At 38.8% G+C, this 21,651-nt stretch overlaps 1 protein-coding gene across 3 annotated transcripts in view; it reads left to right on the top strand.

Moving 5' to 3' along the window:
• Col14a1 (collagen type XIV alpha 1 chain) overlaps positions 1 to 21,651 on the top strand; it is a 167,833-nt gene that overhangs the window by 121,290 nt on the left and 24,892 nt on the right. For all 3 annotated transcript variants that reach the window (XM_042673144.1, XM_042673143.1, XM_042673146.1), the window contains exons 34-40: positions 892 to 969; positions 2,784 to 2,870; positions 3,753 to 3,806; positions 7,947 to 8,042; positions 9,702 to 9,755; positions 10,039 to 10,092; positions 20,926 to 20,979. In XM_042673144.1, coding sequence (XP_042529078.1) covers positions 892 to 969; positions 2,784 to 2,870; positions 3,753 to 3,806; positions 7,947 to 8,042; positions 9,702 to 9,755; positions 10,039 to 10,092; positions 20,926 to 20,979 — 477 coding nt within the window. The remainder of the gene's footprint in view (positions 1 to 891; positions 970 to 2,783; positions 2,871 to 3,752; positions 3,807 to 7,946; positions 8,043 to 9,701; positions 9,756 to 10,038; positions 10,093 to 20,925; positions 20,980 to 21,651) is intronic.

Genomic DNA, 21,651 nt, shown 5'->3' with positions numbered 1-21,651 from the left:
ACATCCCTTGTTGAAGGAAGGTTTCAATATTTGAAAGTTGTGCAAGAAGAAATACTAGAAGTAGTGGAGATAGTTAGTTGGTATCAGTTGTTAATGATATTGTAATGATATTTCTGTGTGTTTCAACATGTGCATTGACTTATCACCAGGATATGTAAGTGGAGCAAGGCTGTCTAAACATTTATAGTGTGATCAATGGCTTCAATACAAATACACTTAGCTTGTCTTCCCACCATACCAAGTATGTATCTATCACAGCACTTAACATGTGGTGTATGTACCAATCTCTCAGCTCTCTGTCCATTCTTCTAGGATTCAAGGGTTTTTTTTTGTCTTTTTTTTTTTTTGCCCCACACGTTGATATCATAGCCAGCTTTTACTACACAATGAAGACACATTTTCTGACTGTATGCACAAGAAATAAAAAGAAAGAAGAGATAATGAAGTAGAACCTAACTTAGTGGACCTTGCTGAATGCTTTATGACACTTGTCCTTTGAGGAGTGTAAGGAGGAGATGATATAGATAACATCACTATTTGGTGGGAAGGGAGCTGTGAGCCGACCTAGGATGTGCTGTGTGCTATACAGGTGTTTGAGAGTCACTGGGGTGAGCCGTGTCAGGAAGACATTCCCAGAGGAAGGACACTCACTCAAGGTAGAGCTGTGATGAACAAGTGGCGATAAGGACAGGCTTTGGATGGTGGATGGAGAAATTATAGACAAAAATCTTAAGAGTACAATGTGTGTGAGGGGCAAAATTAACTTATGTGCATGTTTGATTACAAGTCTATTGGCTTTATGCATGAAGTATACGTGAGATCATTTCATGATGAATACTTAATATGAACAGTTACATCTCTAATTGAGTGATGTTGTTCTTTGAATCACAGTTCCAGTTACAGATGTTTGACATTGTTTGTTCTACATCGTGGGCCAATAGAGACAAATGTTGTGAACTTCCTAGTCTGGTAAGAATTCTCTCATCTCTATTGCAGTTTTTTCAAATCATAGTGACTTTTCCCTGAAAATGAGATTCTGATTCTCGATTAACTTTGTTATAAATAATTCATTGTGATGCTAGCATTCAGACAACCAGAAAAAAGAAATCAATGAGAACATCATATCAGCTACACATGGTATGAACAGAAATTTCAGGAAATGCCTTCAACAAACAGTCCAACTCTCCAAAACCTCCTGGTTCATGAAAAGATTAATATTTTAATTTTTATGACACTCATAGGCAAAAAAAAAATGCCGCTGGATTCTAGTGGCTCATGCCTATCATCCTTGCTACTTAGGAGGCTGAGATCTGAGGATCTCAATTCCATTTATCCCAGGCAAGAAAGTTCATGAGACTCTTAACTCCAATGAAGCAGCAAAAAATCCAGAGGTGGAGATGTGGCTCAAGCCTTGAATGAAAGAGCTAAGAGACAGTGTCCAGACTATGAATTCAAGCCTTAGTACCAACACACACACACACACACACACACACACACACACACACACACACACACACACACCAGATCCAAACACCTTACTAAGTATGTATTTTCTAGCAATGCAATAGACAGAATAATCAGGCCAGATGTGTTAAATATTTTGTCATTGTCCATCACTTAGAGAAAAGGATACACACATGTACATATATGTGTATCTATAATATATAGGTCATTTCTTCAACAATTTGGGGTTTTTATTGTGAATATTTCAGAGATTTGATTATTTTAATTTTGGTAATTCAGTTATCACCTGTGCTGTGCTCTCTAGCCTTACTGTTATCCACAGCCTTAAATAAGAAGTCTCCTTTTCTCTTTTTCCAAAGAAATGGATGGACTAAGAAGTTGCGTAGTCTCTGGCCTTGGTGGCCAGGCTGCTTTACATAGGATTTTACAAGTTGTTGAATAGACATTACCAGGTGCTCCATCTCTCTGCTCTTGAGGAGATCATCCAGTCTGACATTACTAATCTATCTTCTACTGTAGCATGGCAATAAAATTCGCAAAAAAGAGAACCAAATAAATGTCTTCCTACCACAAACTGCTTTGCTTATTTTCAGCCAGAGAATGTAAGCAGTTGATGGAATTGTCATAGAGAATGGCTGATATGTTTAAACAATTTTCATTTTGCTTTAGTACAGATACAAGTATTTTGACTGAACATCCCAACAGGTTTTCTTTTATGTTTTAAAACACACACAAAAAATGTGTACTATAAAGTTTTCAGGACTTCTCATTTGTGGAGTCCTATTCTTCCAAATGAATTAAAGAGTTACCAAGAATGTCTTGTTCTGTTTTCTAACTTTCTTTCCTCTGATAGATTCTCCAAACCAGTTCTGGTGAATCACTGGATAGTAGAGGTGATCAGCATGGGTGAATTTCTCCTTACAGAAAGGATTGTGTGGTCAGGAGTGAATACTCACTGCCTTTCTAGCATTATAGCCACTTGAAAATTTAAAAAATACCTTAACTCAGAGTGTTTTCTTTAATTCAATGAAGCCATTTATAAAGACTTTCCCATTAATAATTGTGCTCTTCTCCACTCTTCTCCTTCTCCTTCTCCTCCTTCTCCTCTTCTTTCTCCATTTCCTCCCCTTATTTCTCCTTCACCTCTCCCCTGTCTTTCTCCCTCCCTCCTCCCTCCCCTCCCCTCCCTTTCCTCTCCTCTCTTTTCCCCTCCCACTCTTCCTTCTCCTACATTTTTCTTCCTTCTTTTTCTTCTTTCCTTCCTCCCCCATCCCTTCCATTCCTCTCACTCCCCACTTCTATTTTATTCTCCCCCACAGAGGGATGAAGACTCTTGCCCAGACCTCCCACATTCTTGCTCCTGTTCTGCAGCCAATGAAGTGGTGCTAGGACCAGCTGGCCCACCAGTAAGTGTGGCTAGTTTGGCCTAAAATGTTTTTGTATTAACTAGGTATCACATGTATGTCTAGCAAGTGCTGTCTATTGTACTGAAGGGCTGTTATCTAATCCTATAGGTAAACTGAATCACTGGGATGTTGAGTAATGGGCTGAAGAACACCACTTATAGAAGTCAGATTATTCAAGCCAAGTTCTCTGTGAATATTAGTTATGATGCCCTTCAGCACCCTGTACCCCAGGTCTCACATTGCTCTGTACCCAGAATTTCCCCTCTAGCCTGATGTGTTTTACCCTCAGTGTGAGTTTAATCATTAGCCTCTACTCATACTATAATCTTAAAGAAATTCTCATACTCTCCCTTTGCTCATTATCTATTAAAATTAATGTATGACGACCAGATTTCCATTTTCCAGGAACCATATCTGAGAATGAAGTTCCTACTATCATAAACTTAATTATAATAACTTTAATGCTTTATTTCTGTGTAAAGAAAATTAAATTGCTGCTTCTTTCATGGGACCTTAAACTTAATTGAAAATTTTAATTTCAGTATTATAGTATAAAATGCATACAATTTTAGACCAACCACATCGTTTATTCTTTTTATTCATGAGTAACAGTAGTCTTATATAAGCACTAAAAAATAAAGCATATAAATTTTTTTGCAATATAATATGATTTGGCATAGAAATTTTTCTCAAGCTGTAAAGTCATCTTCTGGGAGGGCTCGAGGAGGAAAATTTCCAGTTAATGTCCATGATGAACATATACCAGTACATAATGTGTGGGCTTAAAAATAATAATGACATAATCCCTATTATTAAGAAAAATGTAAGTAATATACTGTTGTAAGATTTGTTTTTGAGCTAATACTTAACATCTGTTTACAGGGTGGGCCAGGACTTCGAGGACCAAAAGGCCAACAAGGTGAACAGGGTCCAAAGGTAATGTGTTTGCACTTGTGCATGCCCTCCCTCCCTCCCTCCCTCCCTCCCTCCCTCCCTCCCTCTCTCTCTCTCTGTCTCTCTCTGTCTCTCCCAAGTAAGTAGCTAAATTAACCCTTGTGGTTAAAGCTCCTTATGTTTTCATGAACGTTGTATTTAACATTTCCTTACTTTTAAAGACAAGCTTTTTAATTGAAAAATATATTTAAAATGGTGAAAAGGAAGATTTCTGTGATAGAAGAAAGTGGCAGTCTTCTGAGTGGTTTAGTCATCAAGGTGGTCATCTCTCTGGTACCTTTTTCTTTTCCTCCATCTATTAAAATAAGATTCTTGAGGGGAGAAATCATGAAGCCTCGCTACTTGTTATCCACCCCTTCCAGGTAATACCCCAGGTCTTGAATTCTCCTCCTGCTTTGGCATTTATGTGTAATCAAATACACAACTTTGTTTTCCATTTCACTCCTCAAGGCCACGAAGTATGATGGCTCAGGTTGTACACTGTACAAAGGCCCCCGCCAAGAGAGCCTGGCCATGCCAAACCGTGTCAAGACACATGTTTTTCTACTTTGCACAAAGGCCTCCAAAGGACTGGCAGAAGCCCAGCCACTAATTGAGTTCAGGCCTCATCCTCTCCCCTCTAGCTTTTGGCAAATGTTTTAACTGGTCTCCTGTCCCCAGTGGACTTGACTTTCTGATTGATTCTTCACATCTGCCCTTAGATTAATTTCCTAAAGCCTATGCTGGATCAATTCATACTCTGCAAACCTGCAGTCACAGACCATTGCCTTGAGAATAGGACTCACCCTCTGGCATAGCTCTCAGGGTCTATAACTTGACTCCCTATCTCATTTTTATGATGCTGCTCTCACGATAACCTCTCTGTCCACCTTGCTTGATTTACTGCTTCCATATGGTGACTTTTTAGATTTGCATAGTACTTATTCGTAGAGGAGAGAACATTACGTAACTTTTTATTATAAAATTGGAAACAGATGAAGCAAGGCAGGCGAAAATCTAGGGTTGAAGAATCAAATGAAAGAGGATGCTACAGCGAATGAGTAGTCAGGTAACAGCCAGTTCGAAGCTTAGATCATGAGGTCTCTCCTTTTTTAGTCTGTTTTCTTACTTGTCTCAATCTCTTATGGTTTTGTACAAAAGCTCCATGGCTGGGAATTTCTTCTTACAAAATATTGAAGTTTCCTTTCACTCATGGGCAAGACCCATGGGCTTCTGTACATCCTGGCTGTTTGTCCACCTCCCCGCCCCCAAATCCCTTTCAGCATCATCTCATTGTTTTTCTAACATTTCCGTGTGATGATGATTTTAATTATGGCAGTAAGTGAATGCTACTGGTGATTCCCAGTAACACCCACATTTTCCCCCACACCCTATTATCCATTCTCACAGAATCAATACTCGTACGGTTATTTCTGTTTGATGATTTAGAAAAAAATTCACAGATATAAGTATGTTGTGGTTTTAGAGAAGTCTTACTGAAAAAATGATGATCACAAATCTACCAGGGAGAACAGTGTGGTAACAGATAAACTGTACCTTCATATGGAAGGACCAACACGTCTTGTTTCTTTTATTTAAAAAATTTTTTTTTGTGGCAGCAAGTAGATAATAGGAATTTAGAAGAACATAGCAGTTGCGTTGCTAGCTTTACCTCATCATTTTTGTTGTATATTTTACAGAATAGGGTGGACTTTCTGCTTTTTATCCTACTCTATTCTCCATTGCTCAAGAACATTTATAAATCATATGATATTAAGCTATGACAAATATCAAGTAATATTTATTTGTAAGTTTATGAGTTGTCTCTGTCTTCCATTATATATAAATATAATTTTTTTAAAAATCGTCAGTCATGGGGTTTGAACTTAGAGCTTGAGTGCTGTTCTTGAGAACACTCTACCATTTTGAGCCACAGAGCTACTTCCAGTTTTCTGGTGGTTAATTGAAGATAAGAGTCTCACAGACTGTCCTGCCCAGTCTGACTTTGAACTGCAATTCTCAGATCTCAGCCTCCTGAGTAGCTAAGATTACAGGTGTGAGCCACCAGGGTCCAACTCCATTTTATATATATATATATATATATATATATGTAATATATAATATAATAAATATATACATAATATATAATATGTAATATATAGGATATGTAGTATATAATATCATATACTATCATGATATTGTATATAATATATATTTTAAAATCTTTCTCACTTCCTATTATGCCACGAATGATTCTTGTTAGAATAATCATTCAGTGCCTCTACATTCCCATTTTCTGAATGGTTCGCAAACTACATATGAATTCTAGTTCCCTAGGTGTTCCATGGACTCACTCTCTCTAAAGTCACAGATTACCTTCCTACAGGGGAACTGGACGAGCCGCATTCTCCCCATCTTCCCGTACGTTAAATCAAACCAAGGTCCAAAGGCATCCTTTTAACTCCAGCAACCGTCACTTCTACAGTTTGGGCCTTGTTTTGGTTTGAACTGTATCACTTCTATAATATTAGACCCAGAAAAATATGTTTATTCTCAACTTTCCTGTCTTATTCTGTTGATTCTAGCTAACATTATTTTTTTTATTAAATTAAGAGCTCCATAGTGAGAACTGTGTAATGTATGTGTAAAACAAACACACACACATATACACATATATTTGGGTAGCACATCTAATGCCTCAAACATGTGTTATTTGGTATGATGAAAACATTCAAAATCCTTTCTTTTGACTTAAAAAAGTATGGAATACATTGTCATACATATAGTCACACTACTATCCAATACATGGAATTTATTTGCTCTAATTGTAACTTGTTCCAGCTCCCCAAATTTTGCTCATCTTTTCTGATGCTCCATTCTCGCAAGTCTCTGTTAACCTCTATTTTTTGCTTTCAACCTGGCTAGCAAATTTTAGATTCTATATATGAGTTAAGTAAGATAGTGTATATTGTTCTGTGTCTGTCTTATTTCTTTAGTTTCATCCACATTGTCACAAATGACAGATGTCCTCCTTTTTATAGCTAAATAATGTCAAATTATATATACACAAATGTATATAACTATTTACACCCCATTGTCTTTACCATTCATCAGTTAATGTATACACAGGTTGTTTCCATTCTATGAATAGCGCTAGAATAAACATGGGTGTTTGACATATGGATTTCATATTTTTGGATATTTAACGAGTAACTTGGGTGTCATCTTAAGTAGGAGATTGGTGAAACCATTACTTGAGATGAGACAAACAATTTAGAGGACAAAGCACAACAGAATAAAGTTCAGATAAATAAGAAGTGCACACTGAGTCTTGTTATGTTTAGGGCATGTGGATAATTACATGGGAAAAGGTCAAGCAAGATCTGAGCCAGGATGGATTTTAAAATAGTTCAAGACATGTTCTTGGGCAGGATTAGCAAGGAGGATGTGCTTATAGAGTGAAAGAAAATATAGATAAAATTAGATTTAAAAAAATGGGTAGGAAGGAGAGGAAGCCTGGAAAACAATGTAAAACAAAAGATCAAAAATAGGAGGAAAATAGAAGAGTAGAGACAAGATGAAAGAAGAAAAACACGAAGTATGGCTTTTGACCAAGTTGATTATTTAGACATCTTGAGTGAGAGAGGCTAACTCCCAGCTCACAGAAGAATACAGCTGCAGCAATCAGCCTTCTCTGTGTGTTTATTCTTATGGTTGACTGATGACATTTTGCCTGGGAGGCAAATCATTTGAAGCTTAGTCTCTTGTTATCCTTGAGTGTTTCCTGTCTTAGGAAAATTTATGTAAGAAAATATAAGTGCCATAAGAAGAAATACCATTTGGCTACCCATAGGGTCTAGCTTACTTCTTTTTCTTTTCTTTTGTCTTGTTGGTCTGGGGTCTTGAACTTAGGGCCTGGGTGCTGTCCCCGAGCCTCTTTGTCCTCAAGGGTAGTGCTCTACCACTTGAGCCACAGCACCACTCCCAGTTTTTGCATGATTACTTGGAGATAAGAGTCTCATGGGGACATTTCTGCCCGGGCTGGCTTTGAACCACGATCCTCAGATCTCAGTCTCCTGAGTAGCTAGGATTACAGGCGCCAGAGCTTACTTCTAAGTTGACTTTTTTCTCTTGCCTTTCCAGGGACCAGAGGGCCCGCGAGGTGAAACAGGTCCTGTTGGACCGCAGGGTCCGCCTGGACCCCAAGGACCAAGTGGCCTATCCATTCAAGGAATGCCTGTGAGTGGTGCTGTTATTCAGCCGGGTTTCTTGTTCTGCCCTTCCCATGAGGTTGTAGGGCGTCAACTTTTGTCTCCCCTGCTTTCCTAACCAGCCTCAGTCCTTGGAAAGTAACAATTGCCTGAGATTCTGTTCATTCCTTTGTTTTACTTATGGATAAGAATCTTATACCAAACAGGTCCCTGCGTGGGAGCCTTGTGTCTAAAAGAGCAAAGCAGAGGGGCTGGGAATGTAGCTTAGTGGTAGAGTGTTTGCCTAGCATGCATGAAGCTCTGGGTTCAACTCCTCAGTACTACATACATAGAAAAAACTGGAAGTGGCTCTGTGGCTCAAGTGGTAGAGTGCTACCTTTGAGCAAAAAAGAAGCTCAGGGACAGTGCTCAGGCCCTGAGTTCAAGTCCCCAGGACCGGCAAACAAATAAAATAAAAAAGTACCCACAAGACAGTACGTTGGAAATGAACTTTACAACTTTGGCGGGGGAGGGGGCAGGAGGGAGGGAGGGAGGGATAGAGCGGGTCACAGTGATTGACAAGAAATGTACTCATGGCCTCACTCGTGTAATTGGAACTCCCTCGGTACAGCGTCTTTACAATAAAATGAAATATAAAAAAAATCAAAAAGTAAAAGAAAAAGCAAAGCAGGGCTTAGCATCTGGCCATTTTCTTGTTTGACAGAATTCTTAGTGGGTATGATAGCCTCTGGAAAGTAACAAACATTATCCACATTTTAAACAGCTTATTATTGATTGACTGTAATTGGGGATGTAGATTAATGAAAGCCTTAATGGAATATGTTACACAGTTGCATCTATTTAAGAAGCTATTGTGCACCATTGAAAGTAAATTTTACCCCACCACTAATTTTTATTAATCACAATCAGAATCTAGGATTAAAGAATAAAACCAATCTTGAATGAACATATAAAGCTACACTTATTTTTTAGCAATTTTTTTTTTTGGGTCTGGTCATGGGGCCTGAACTCTGGGCCTGGGCGCTGTCCCTCAGCTCTTCAGCTCAAGACTAGCTCTCTACCACCTGAGCCACAGCGCTGCTTCCGGCTTTTTTTTTTCTTTTTGCTTATGTGGTGCTGAGGAATCGAACCCAGGGCCTCAGGCATGCAAGGCAAGTGCTCTACCACTGAGCCACCTTCCCAGCCCTTTTTTAGCAATTTTTCTTCAAAGATCTCTAGGCAAATATTTTCCCTGCAGTGTTATTTTTACATGTTAGGAAGCATTTATTTATATACCAATTTACATAATTAATAATATTAAGAATATATATTTATTGTGAAGCCATTGTCTGATAAGTTCTGCCTTTGCTTTTCCATTTCTATGTTATTCTGCCCCAAACCAAAAAAAAAAAAAATGGGGCAAATTAATTTAGATCTGAGATTCTAAAATTTGAACTACAAATAGTATGGAAATATTTAACTTGTCCATATGGGCTATGTGCTGGAACTGTTCTGGAATATAAGCGTTCATTTCTATGAGAATGTTTACATGGGTGGAGTTACCATATGTGAACAATGAAAAATGGTCTGTAAAGGTGTGAACATGAAAGACATTTAACATTGAAAATACTCCAGCAGTCAGAGTGGGAAAGGCAAGGCTAAGCACTTTCATATGTGAACTTAACTCTATGTATTTTTGTATATTCAGGGCATGCCAGGTGAAAAGGGAGAGAAAGGGGACACTGGTCTTCCTGGTTCACAGGTATTATTATTTTTTCTATTTTTAGTCTATTTCTCTTTGCCAAGGATAAAAGGCTATAGCTTCTGATGTCAACGATGACCAGGACATTGATTTCCACATAAAAGAGCTTTGTGTTCCTTTACCTGAGTCCCTTTTGGAAGCCACGCTTATACTTCCAGTGTGAGCCCAGGTGGTAGACATTTCCTTTCTCAGGAAAGACTTCTGAGTCTAAATACTCTGTCAGACCAGGTTCCTCTTTATGCTTATGAGTATGTCTGATTCTTTCTGTCCTTGCTTTATCCAGGGTGTCCCAGGTGGTGTGGGTTCCCCAGGACGGGATGGCTCACCAGGCCAGAGGGTAAGAACCTGCCAATCTTAGCAAAGTAGACTTTCTCATGAAGTTATTCTTCCTGGGTTTGTATGATAGGAAGTAAGGCAATTTTGTTCTGTTTATTCTCATTGATTTACATTCTACTTATACGATGTCTACTTACTGACCCTAATGCCTTCTGCAGTCATTACATTCATCAAACTTACCCAAATTTGAATGCTCCCAGACTTCAGTATATTTTATCTTGAGTTTGCAAGCATTCATTTAGTAGATTCTTCCCAGTTCTTTCAAAGCACAACTTGGAAAGAAAAACAATGGATAAATTGAAATTTTAATTAAATGGCTCATCAAGACATCTCCATTTATTTTCTATGTCTCATTTATTCGTTATTTTAACACATTTAAGTAGACCATAATAAAATAAAGTATGAAAATGGTCAGAAGGATAAGTTAAAATCTCGCATTCATTTAGTTGACAAGTTTCACCAAACCAGGTTTGACAATCTTGGTCTTAAAGAGTTTATGGTTTACTGGAAGGAATTTTAAATAAATAAGGTATTGTATTGCATTGTTTCATAGGGATCAGAGCCCTGGGAGAACACAAAAACTGGGCGATCAAGTCAGGAAATGTCCCAGAGAGGTTACTATCTAGACCCTGTCCTTCTTGATTGAAAAATAGAGGCAGCCAAGTATAAAGAAAAGAAAGCTATTGGAAGCAGAAATAATTGCATATACAAAGGATGGGAGGTTAGTTCCAATATGGCACCCAATATAGGCTGAAAATAGGAATGCTGTGTGTAGAAATCTCACAATGAAACCCCATTGTACAATTAATATATACTAATAGAAAAAGGGAAAAATGACTAAAGATTATGTTATATACACATATGGGACTGTCAAGAAACTCATTACTTTGTATAATTAATATAAATAGTAAATATATAAGAGGAAAAAAGAATGCTTCCTAGCTGCTCAGGAAGCTGAAATCTGAGGATTGTGGTTCATAGCCAGCCTGGGCAGGAAAGTCTGTGAGACGCTTATCTCCAATTAACCACCAGAAAACCATAAGTGGTGCTATGGTTCAAAGTTGTAGAGTGCTAGCCTTGGGAAAAGAGCTTAGGGACAGTTGACCCAAGTTCAAGCCCCAGGACCAACAGAAAAGAAAAAAAAGAATGATGAGTGTGTGTGTGTGTGTGTGTGTGTGTGTGTGTGTGTGTGTGTGTGTGTGTTTGTAAACATATGCACATTTAGGTATAAAAAGCTTGTCAAAAGATGTAGTGGAGAGATAAACACAAACACTTAAATCCTGTATCTTTTGGTTGGTGACTAAAAATTTGAACTTCGGCATGAAGGTAATAAAGAGTCATTACAGCTTTTAATAAAAGAGAGATACCTTCTTAAGAGAGAGATACCTTGTTAAATAATCACTGATGTAGACATGTGGGCAATTTTATGGTTTTTCTTAAGATTGAATTTTAGGGTATGAAAATCACTTAGAGTCAATCTAAAAAGTGATGTGGCATGTAGTTCACTGCACATTTCTTACCCATGAAGATAGCAAACAATTGGCTAGAAGATTCACTCTCTATTCAAAACCAGGCCTTTAACTCAGGATAGAAATTTCACTCAGAAATGGGAATTGAATTTTCTATGGAAGTTAGGTGTGGGCCTTAAATCCCTTCTACTACAGTATTTATTTTTTTTAATACCAAACTTGCATTTGGCTAAAATCTCACTGTAGTCTCTGTTCTTCAGATGTAATTAATCTGTAAAACATGTTTAGGTAAGAATATCTAAAGAAGGCATTCTCTGAAAATTAGATTTATGTAAGGTTCTTGTACATGTTGAAGGAGTGTCTAAAGCCTCTATTTATATGTTTTGGCAGAAAGTTTAGGCTGAGATCCTGTGTGGTTACACACCTAGATTCCTGAAGCTATTAAAAAAAAGTCTAAAGATTTGCTTGAGTGAGTTTATTTGATTTATCTATGTGTAGAGTCCAGTCTTGGCAAAGAACTCCAAATCATGTTGGATTAATGTTTGAATCTTTTGGTTTTGGAATTCTTTCTTTAAAAATCAATCTACTCACACAGACATTTTAAAATAAATATTTTACTATTCCTCTAAATATGTTGTCTTCTTCTATAAGATTAAAAGTCTTAACACTGTACTACAGTGATAAGGTATCTGTAACTGGATTTTACTTTCCTCTTTCCCTGAGGTTTGGAGTAAGGCTTTGAAGGTGTGTCTGATTCCTACTTTGGAAATGTCTTAAAATAAGAATGGAGTTATATGCCCATATACATCTGACTGCTAGAGGAAGCAAGACTATATGATTAAGAAAGTATAGGAATCCTTGATGATTGTTTCAGGAAAAGTTATTTGAAGGCAATATTATTCAGAGTATAAGTTAGGATAGTGCCATTCAGACAATTAGAACAATGGCACCCCTGGAACTAACTACATACCATAGTTGCTTTGCTTGAGAGGCAAAGACACACACACACACACACACACACACACACACACTTTTTTGTCAGTCAGCCACATCTTAATTTAGTATACACACATGCAGGGTAATAATGTGCCATTTACTACCCTTAGCCTGAAAAGAGTTTCCAATGAATATCTGCAGAGAAGAAACTAGACGACAAGATAATGTCGATAGCTAAAGTCAGCCATTTGTAGACCACCAAGCTGGAGATGGAATTATGAGGCAGGATCCAGAACATGCTACTCCTCTGGGGCAGAAAAATCAGCACCAATAACCATGGCCCACAACAGGCCAGGAGTAAGCAGAATGATAGGACTCCCTGTGGAGCCGACTGGAAAGTCCCCTCAAGAACACTCTACAGATTAGCTTGACTGTCCAGGGAATAAAAAGGGCCAAACGATCATTTAACTTCACTTGAAGCATTTAAGTTCCTTAATGGTAGCGTGCCTTCGTTTCCTGTGGTCCTAGTGAGCAGAACTTCTGTATGCAGAGAAAGAGGGAGCTGCTGTGTATACTGGTGGGAATGTCCAACCATTGCTTCTCACTCCCCCAGAGTCCTGAGAGGCAGAAATAGTAGGCTGTGCTGTCCAGTGGCGGACTAGTCCTCTTCTTGATAGCAAGAACTCACAGCCCAAACCTTTCACCATCCCTTGACCATGAATGTAGGGACAGGTTAGCCTCCCTTTGCTGGTATTCCTGGACATGCCTGGAGGGTAAAAGGTCTTCACAAGTAATTTTTTTAAAAAAGAGAGAAGAAACATCTTTTCTAATGTTTCTAGCTTATTCTGGCTTTTCCTGAAGGAAATCTTGGACTCCAAGAGACAGCTCTTATTCAGCTCTGGGCTTGAAGCCATAAATCCAGTCCAGCACAAGCTGGACTTCAAATTTCCACCTCTGGTTGGGGAGCCAATAGAGCAGAGAGCTGCCCACACTCGGAAGGCCACAGTGCACACTCACAGTTAGCAGTTAAATGCAGTTAGGCTTCTTGTTTGCATTCCAAATTCTTCCAACTAAAATATTCTTGTCTCATTCTTCTTTCCTGCTGTAAATCTGGTCCCTTCACTTTTTTCCTCCTTTCTTATTACCTTGGTGTCTGTGAGTTCTAGGTCTGTCCTGTGACCTTTGAACTCCTCTGATATGTGGTAGATTTCTTAGCCTCTACCCTAAATATACAGAGGGTGTATCTTAGGGAAACAAGAAAATGCAGGCAAGATGAGACAGACTGGCAGACATGTAGTGAAAGCAAAAATCTTCTAGTTCTGAAGATCATTTTTTCACAGAATACGTTTGTTTTTTGACTAGCATCTCAAGTAGAAAACTTAAAATTATGTTTATTTTCCAATTCTGTGTGTGTGTGTGTGTGTGTGTGTGTGTGTGTGTGTGTATGTGTTGGTACTAGGGCTTGAATTTTGGATGAGGGCACTCTTCCTTAGCTTTTTTGCTCAAAGCTAGTTCTCTACCACCTGAGACACACCTCCACTTCTGGCTTTTTTGGTGAGCAATTTGATGGTTAATAAGAGTCCTGTGGACTTTTCTGTCCAGACTGGCTTGAAACTGTGATCTTCAGATCTCAGCTTCCTGAATAGTTAGGATACAGGCCTGAGCCACTGTCACCTGAACTTAATATAGTGTTCTAAAATGATGATAGAAAAGCACACATAGGAAAGAGTAATTCCTTCTTGTGCAGAGAGTTGGCAGTTTCTACATTGAAATTTCACTTAATTTGGAGTGCTGCCTTCTCCCAGATCCCTGTCCTGTACATAGCTACAACCTTCCTTCCTCCTCTTTAAAGATGATTATGGTGGAGCATTCTGCTTCTAAATCCTGCTGAACACGTCTGGCCCTTAGAAGGAGGAGGCCCCTGTGGGGAAAGGCCTACACTTCATTATTCGCCAGACCTAAAGTTAAACACGGGCCATATGACACTGGGCCAGTTCCTTCAGGTTTCCAGGACTACCACTCCCCCCCCCTGCGCCCCCAAATAAATATTTAATTCCTTATGGTTGCTATGAAGAATATTATGAAGCATTTCAACATAAAAATACAATTTTATCATTAGCAGTCACAATGTTCTAGGTAAGCCTAACAAGTCAGGACATCTCAGAATGCCTGTATTTGGTATTTAAAACACCTTGGAAGTTTGTAAAGAAATGCAACAAGTCTAAAGAAAAAGCAAGTTGATTTTTAGGGGGAAAAAGCCCCAAAACTTTGGACTCCACCTGGAAGTGGCGTTTGAAACCTATGTCTCAATTATGCATGTTCTACATACACAAAGGCCCTATTGTGAGGAATGTCTTGTTTCATCAAAAGTGAGTCCGACTTTGACTGCACTTGAGAAATTGAGCTTGAGTCAAACATTTGGATTTTATTCTGTCATAAATGTGAGGCCTTGTGGAGTTGTGGCTCAAGTGGTAGAATGTGAGCCTTGCGCAAAAAAGCTGCAGGGACAGCACCCAGGCCCTGAGTTCAAGCCCCAAGCCTGCCACAAAGTATCCTTCTTTTTTTGGCAAAATATTAAGTTTTTTTTAAAAAAAAATCATTTTCCCCCGATCATCTTCTTCCTTCAGAACGGGAATTTGGAAGAAGCCATCATAAAACTAGAGGAGAGACTGACCTGATTCTCTTCTTGTAGGTCTAGATAGATTTTCTTTAAAATCCTCTATTTTCTCAGTCACTGATAGCAGCTGGGACCTGACCCTTTGTTTTAATGAAAATGGCAGTGGCTACCACCCTTCAGAATTGAATAATGCAAGTACTTGACAAGTGTTCTGTCCCTTCATCTGTCAGAACTCTGACTGCTAAAAGACTCTTAGCCCCATTTTACAAAGACCTTGAGGGTCAGAAAGTTAAAGGAACTGAACATTTCACAGCTAGGAAGAATTGGAACCAAGGTTTCAGTCCATCTCTCTGGCTTCAACAATATGCTCTTTCTTCCCACAAAATTATGTTAATTAAGATCATTCTGGGCCTCAACACCAGAGATTCAGATACACAAGTTCTTAGGCCTGATTTAGTAGCATTCCATTTCAGAAAGTTTTATAACACTGAGAAATAGCTATACATTATGTAAGGTCTACTCTATACCAAAGTAATTTCTTTGCTACAGCATTGATGGTTTTTTCTTATAATTTTGTTTTGATTCCCTAAAGTTACAGCTGTTTGTTATGAGAATGTACTTATGTATATATAAAAATTTATACATATAATGTTAAATTATATGTAAATTATGTTAAAATTATATAACTGCATACCTAGATATACACACACTACACATGCACATAATTTTTAGATATGGTTTAATTATCTTTAAGCAGTTGTACAGAGAGGTGCCATTTAACAAAGCTTTTACAATGTACTTGATCAGTGCCACCCCTTCAACATTCTGACTCCTCTCCCTTACTTTTCTTAATTTTGTGGTGCATACAGTGAATTCTTGACAAATACATTTTGAATGTGTATTTGTGGCACTGAAAATTCCAATCTTAGATCTCTATCCCGGGGGCCATTGTTTGCAGTTTGTGGGGTTTTACTGCTTGGCTTCTTAATGAAGTGGTTGTTTTCCATCCACTGCTAGAAGGAGCAACCTTATTTCTGACTGCAGCCATCAACACCATAGGGTTGAGATTACGCATCAGGGGCTTCTCTAGTTTCTTGTTGCTTGAGTCTTTCCCTCTCAACCACTCTTCAGATGTGGGTTATTTGTAGTTTTCTTACTACCAGTCAAAACACCTTCATCCTTGGCTACATTCCAGAAACACAAGCCCAATGCCCATGACCTACCATTGCAGGCTTTGGAAAAAACATAGGCAGTAAATACCCTGAGTCAACTCATACTGTCTGTTATTTCTGAGGGCTCCATGAACATGAATGGTAGCTTCTGACTAAATCTAGATGGTAGCTTCTGACTTCAATGTTAATTGCAACACAGGTTGCAATTAGTTACACACAGGTAGGTTTTTATGCTTTAGACATTGTAAGCACAGGACAGAGGAACTACAAAGTTTTTAAGAGCTTATGAAAGGAAATATTTGAGTCCTGAAAAAGACATATATTTGTTTTAGAGTATGGAAAAATGGAAATCAATCAGTGTTGAGTAAAATGTCTACAAAGACATATGCTTTGCCAATCAGCCATAGGTATATTTAATGGCAATTAGAATATTATTAATGTTTAAGGTAAATTACAAGTTAGATTGTGTTGCTGGTTCTTACTACATAATCTGCCCATAGCCAGATGTTTTCAAAACCAAACTATAAAAATCCTTTCAAGTTTTTATAGCAAAAAAATTATTTTGAATGTGGGCTGTGGGTGTATTTTAATATTTTGAGGTAGAAATATCAAAAAGGGAAAAAACCTGGAACTACCCATGTTATAAAACATCCTGTGTGTGGTGGCTAATTTCATGCACTTTAAAATTCATATTTGTTGGTTTCAGTGAATTTTCATATTATGCTTATTAAGCTTCTATTTCTGCATTGCTTAATTGCTTGAAGTTTTTATAGAGATAATTCAATTTTGCATTTCTTAATTGTGTCCAGTTTCCTAATCCGTAAACCCATATCTTCTCAGATTGCTCGCTTGCTGATGAGTGGAAATCTTGTAACTAGAGGAAAAATTTGGAAAACATTAACCCATTAATTATTGCAAAGCACCCAATAATCTTTGCATTTCAATGGAATCACAGAGCTATAATTTGCCAAACTTTTTTCTTATAAAATACAGATACTTCTCCTCCACCATTTTTACCATTTTTTTTTACTTTGGTATAAAAGTTTTCTGAGATAAACAGGAGAGAAAATATAATGTGAAATTCACACTCCAGAACTCCCTATGGGCTCAGATGGAGATATCCCATTCCCCCCCTTTTCTTCCCTTTCCTCCTCCTCCATTGGCTTACTGTTTTCTCTCAGCAGTCAGTCAACCACACAGGAATGTAGGTGTGCTCCTAAGATTTTTATCACAATTGAATCTCAGGGACTGAGAAGAGACCATTTTTGATGGCGTTCTCGCATGGTTGTCAAGGGTTCAGCACTAGCATTTTCCTGTGCTCTGTACTCATCTCACTCTCTCTCCAGTTAGTATTTCAATATTCAACTTGGCAAACAGAGCTCTTCTTCCAGGAGCCTCCATTTGTTCACATGAAGCCTTTATCAGCCTTCTCTTTTGTGCCAGTGACATGCTAAGAGTGTGTTCAGAATGTGCCAATGAAGAGCATGGATCTCCTCAAAAGTGCAGGAAGTAAGAAACACCAACATGCTCTCTCTGTAGCTGCCGGAACCTAAGAACAAAGTAATCTCTTTCCTCCTCTTCCCCACTGATTTGATCCCACAGAAACACATCCCCTCCTCAAATTAAACTCATGTGTAAGCGCAATCGTTCAGCATCTTCCCTGCACCATGAAGCACATGGTGTCTATAAATCAGCCTGTTCAACCCTGTTCCCAGCGCTGTCCTGAGGGTCTCAGCGCCAGGCAGAGGATAGACAGATGTGGCTTTTTTCAAATTCCATCCCCCATGAGTGGGAGAGGCCGTAAATGTGTTATTTCCTGTGCATCTCCCTGGGAATAATGCAGTTTTCAAGCATTAGGAGAAAGTATGCCATGGCTTCCCTCTCTCTGTGAGGAAGCTTGCTCCTGTTTGCCTTCAAAGATGGTTTCCTCCTGAACTCAGCCTGAAACAGGGAAGTCTCCTGTGGCCATGCCACCATTTCTCAGTGACACACAGACCAATGTCTACTGGCCTGTCTGACCTCACGTGTGGTGCATGTGCTTGTCCTATTGTGTGCTACATGACACTTAAGAAAGTTCCCTTTTTGAAAACATGTTCCCAAGTGACTGTCTCTATACCCATGTGCCTTTGTTTCTTTTCAAAATTTTGTCTAAGAAAATGGAATATATTATCAACAGTCTTTCTTTCTTTTTTTATTTTTCTCTTTCTTTCTCACTCTCTTTGGAGTGACAAGTTTTCTTATTCTCTTTTGACTAGGTAAACTTTAGACTGGATAAAGTTATTCTGTGGGGTGGCAGTATGGGGGTTTGAATTCAGGATCTTAGAGTCTACCATTTTAGCCTCTCCCCCAGTGCAGACTTGAAGTGCCCTCAGATCCCACTCATCCTTCACGTGTTCTGATTTTTCATGGTCTCCTCTTAGATATGCTACATGTAAACCCCCTTTAAAACAATTTTTTCCACAGTCATCAGCATTAATTTATATTGTTTGAATAGCAGGTACAAGAAGATGTGTGCTTTTATATGTGCATATGTGTATATGTGTGTGTGTGTGTGTGTGTGTGTGTGTGTGTGTGTGTGTGTATGTGTACGTGACTTAGTCTGTATCAAGGCTAATACCTGTAGTTTTTTCAGACACATGTTTAAAAAAAATTTTGAGATTGGTCTCCTCAAGTATCTTAGGCTGGCCTGAAACTCTCAATCATCCTGCCCCAGTCTCTCTAGTGCTGGACTTACAGGTATACTTCATGATGTTTGGCTCTATTTTTGACTGAAGTAGGAAAACAAATCTATTGTAAGATGACTATGAGACTCGCTTATATATCAGCATCAGATATAGGCTAAAATCCAAGTCTCTTAGTGCAGTACAATGCAATAAGTTATAAAATTTAAAAAAATCTTATTACTGTTCACATTCCAGTACTGTCAACAAGAGTGGGTGGAGAAGTAGGGACAGCTAATCCCTATCCCATGCAGTCATTTCTGGACTCAGGGTCTTTATGTCTTGGAACACTCTTATCTTCAATATGTGGCCTCTAACATTGATGCAGAAGGGGAAAAGAAAGTGGAGGATCATCTATAGGAAATATTTATGAGGCAAGATTGGAACTGGTTTCTTTCTCTGGCTAGCACATGGGTGTATGTGACTCCCACCTAATTATGATGAGGGCTACAAAATGTAGTTAACAAGCAATGGACCCAGGCTTGGGTTTAGGGCTCATTAGCATTGAGGCTGAGAGCACAATGAAAGGGCTGTGCTCACCAACACTTCCTACCTGTCCATCTCTCCATCCTCAGATGCCCCGTCTCATTCTCTCTCCTGCCCATACATCAACTTACTCACTCGATCTTGCATTTACTCTCTTTTTTCTTGACCCTTTGTGGGTGGAAAGATCATGTGTATGTGGATGGGGGTCCATAAGAAGATAGATTTTTCTATGCAAAGGTGGCAGAAGTATCCTAAAAGGATCAGGAGAGGTCACAAGACAATTGGGCCAGGTAGCTGGGAGTTTGTTGCCATGGGAAATAATGATTCCAATAAAAGACAGATCCCATATGGTGACAATCTGTTTGTCCTTGTACTAAAAGCTAGTATTTTCATGAAGTTTTATGACCTTGTAAAATTTAGATTGTAAATCCCCTTCCATATCATCTGCTTTGGAAGGACCATCAAGGCCTTGATATAGAACTGTAGCTATTCAAGAATTAAGTTATTCCAGCTGTTATTTTTTCCACACTCACATGAAAATAACACACTTAGGACAGATAACTGGTGGCTCATGCTTGTAATCCTAGCTACTCAGAAGGCTGAGATCTGAGGATCATGATTCAAAGCCAACCCAGGCAGCAAAGTCTGTGAAATTCTTATCTCCAATAAACCACCAGAAAACTGGGAGTAAAGCTGTGGCTCAAAGAGGTAGAGCACTAGCCTTGAGCAAAAGAGCTCAAAGACAGTGCCCAGGCCCTGACTTCAAGTCTCACAACCAACAAAAAAAGGAAAGAAAATAACACACATACATAACTCATAACTGGAAAGATTTTTTAAAACATAAAGAACATCATTTGATCTGTCTTAAATTCTTCTGACAGGAAATGGGAAGGAAGCATGACCGATTTGTAAGTCCATCACAGACTTACTGAGTCAAAATAGAATCATTGCAGGAGAAAACGAAACTCCCCCCACCCCCCATTTCCCTTCACCCTGCCCCCCTCCCCCCGGAGCTTGCACAGCTTCAGATACTGCCATTCTCCTAACACAGCATGCTCCCTATAGAAGACTCTCCTCACCTAAGCCTCTTGGGTCATGAAGGACAGCAATACTTCTTTTTGTTCTTGGTCCAGGCATTAATTAGGATTGGTTCTCTTTCTCATTTGTTATGCTTTACTTAATAAAAACATTTTCTGGGAACAAATTCCTGTTTATATTTTGTAAGTGCCATTTCTTACACCTCAAATTCTCATACTGGACAATTTAATGAAACCAATAGATACAAAAACCTTGCCAAGAACAATTCTCATGGAGAGTTTGAAAGCAATGAATCCTCGGTAATCCAGACCAAGGGGCAGGACTTACTCCCAGTCCCCAAATACTGAAAACCACGTAAAGCAACCACTTACTTGACATTCTTTTATTATTCTCCAGGGATTTCCTGGAAAGGATGGTTCCTCAGGTCCCCCGGGACCACCCGGGCCAATTGTAAGTATTTCCAGAAATGATTGGGGTAGCATTTCATTTCTCTTGGGATTTCTTCTGTCAGACTTTTTACTTAGCAACCACTTTTTGCTATGGTATGATGACTTGTCCCTTGATACAGATCCGCGCCTACCCTCTACCCCCCACCCCCAAATCCCTTTGAAATATTTCATAGGGATGGATTTTTTGAACCATTGTGCCTTAGGTTACCTGCATTAATTTAGGCCTTTCTTTGTGGGTTTTTTTTTTTTTTGATCCCAGTACTTGGGCTTGAACTCAGGACCAGGATGCTCTTCCTTAGATTTTTTTTTTTTTTTTGCACAAAGTTGGTGCTTTGCCAGTTGAGCCACATTTCCAGTTCTGACTTTTTTTTTGCTGATGAATTGGCAATAAGTCTCCTAGACTTTTCTGCCCAGGCTAGATTTGAACCATGGTTCTTAGATCTCAGCCTTGTGGGTAACTAGGATTACTGTCCTGAGCCACAAGTGCCTGGTTCTAATTTAGTTTTTATTGGGCATATGTAAGACTTGAATTCTATGAAACTGCACCTGACCAATAGTATAGAGAATAAAAGTTTTCTTCCCCTTTTTGGTGCTAAGAGCAAGAATGAGCAATGCATCCCAAAGTCCTGGTGATGAGGATGAGAGCAACTATCAATGTATATTTGTTAGTCCC

Source organism: Dipodomys spectabilis, unplaced genomic scaffold (assembly GCF_019054845.1).
Source record: "Dipodomys spectabilis isolate Male_0828 unplaced genomic scaffold, ASM1905484v1 ptg000783l, whole genome shotgun sequence".
NCBI classification, from domain to species: domain Eukaryota; kingdom Metazoa; phylum Chordata; class Mammalia; order Rodentia; family Heteromyidae; genus Dipodomys; species Dipodomys spectabilis.
The sequence above is the reverse complement of the archived record's forward strand: the minus strand, read 5'-3'. Positions and strand labels throughout refer to the sequence as shown.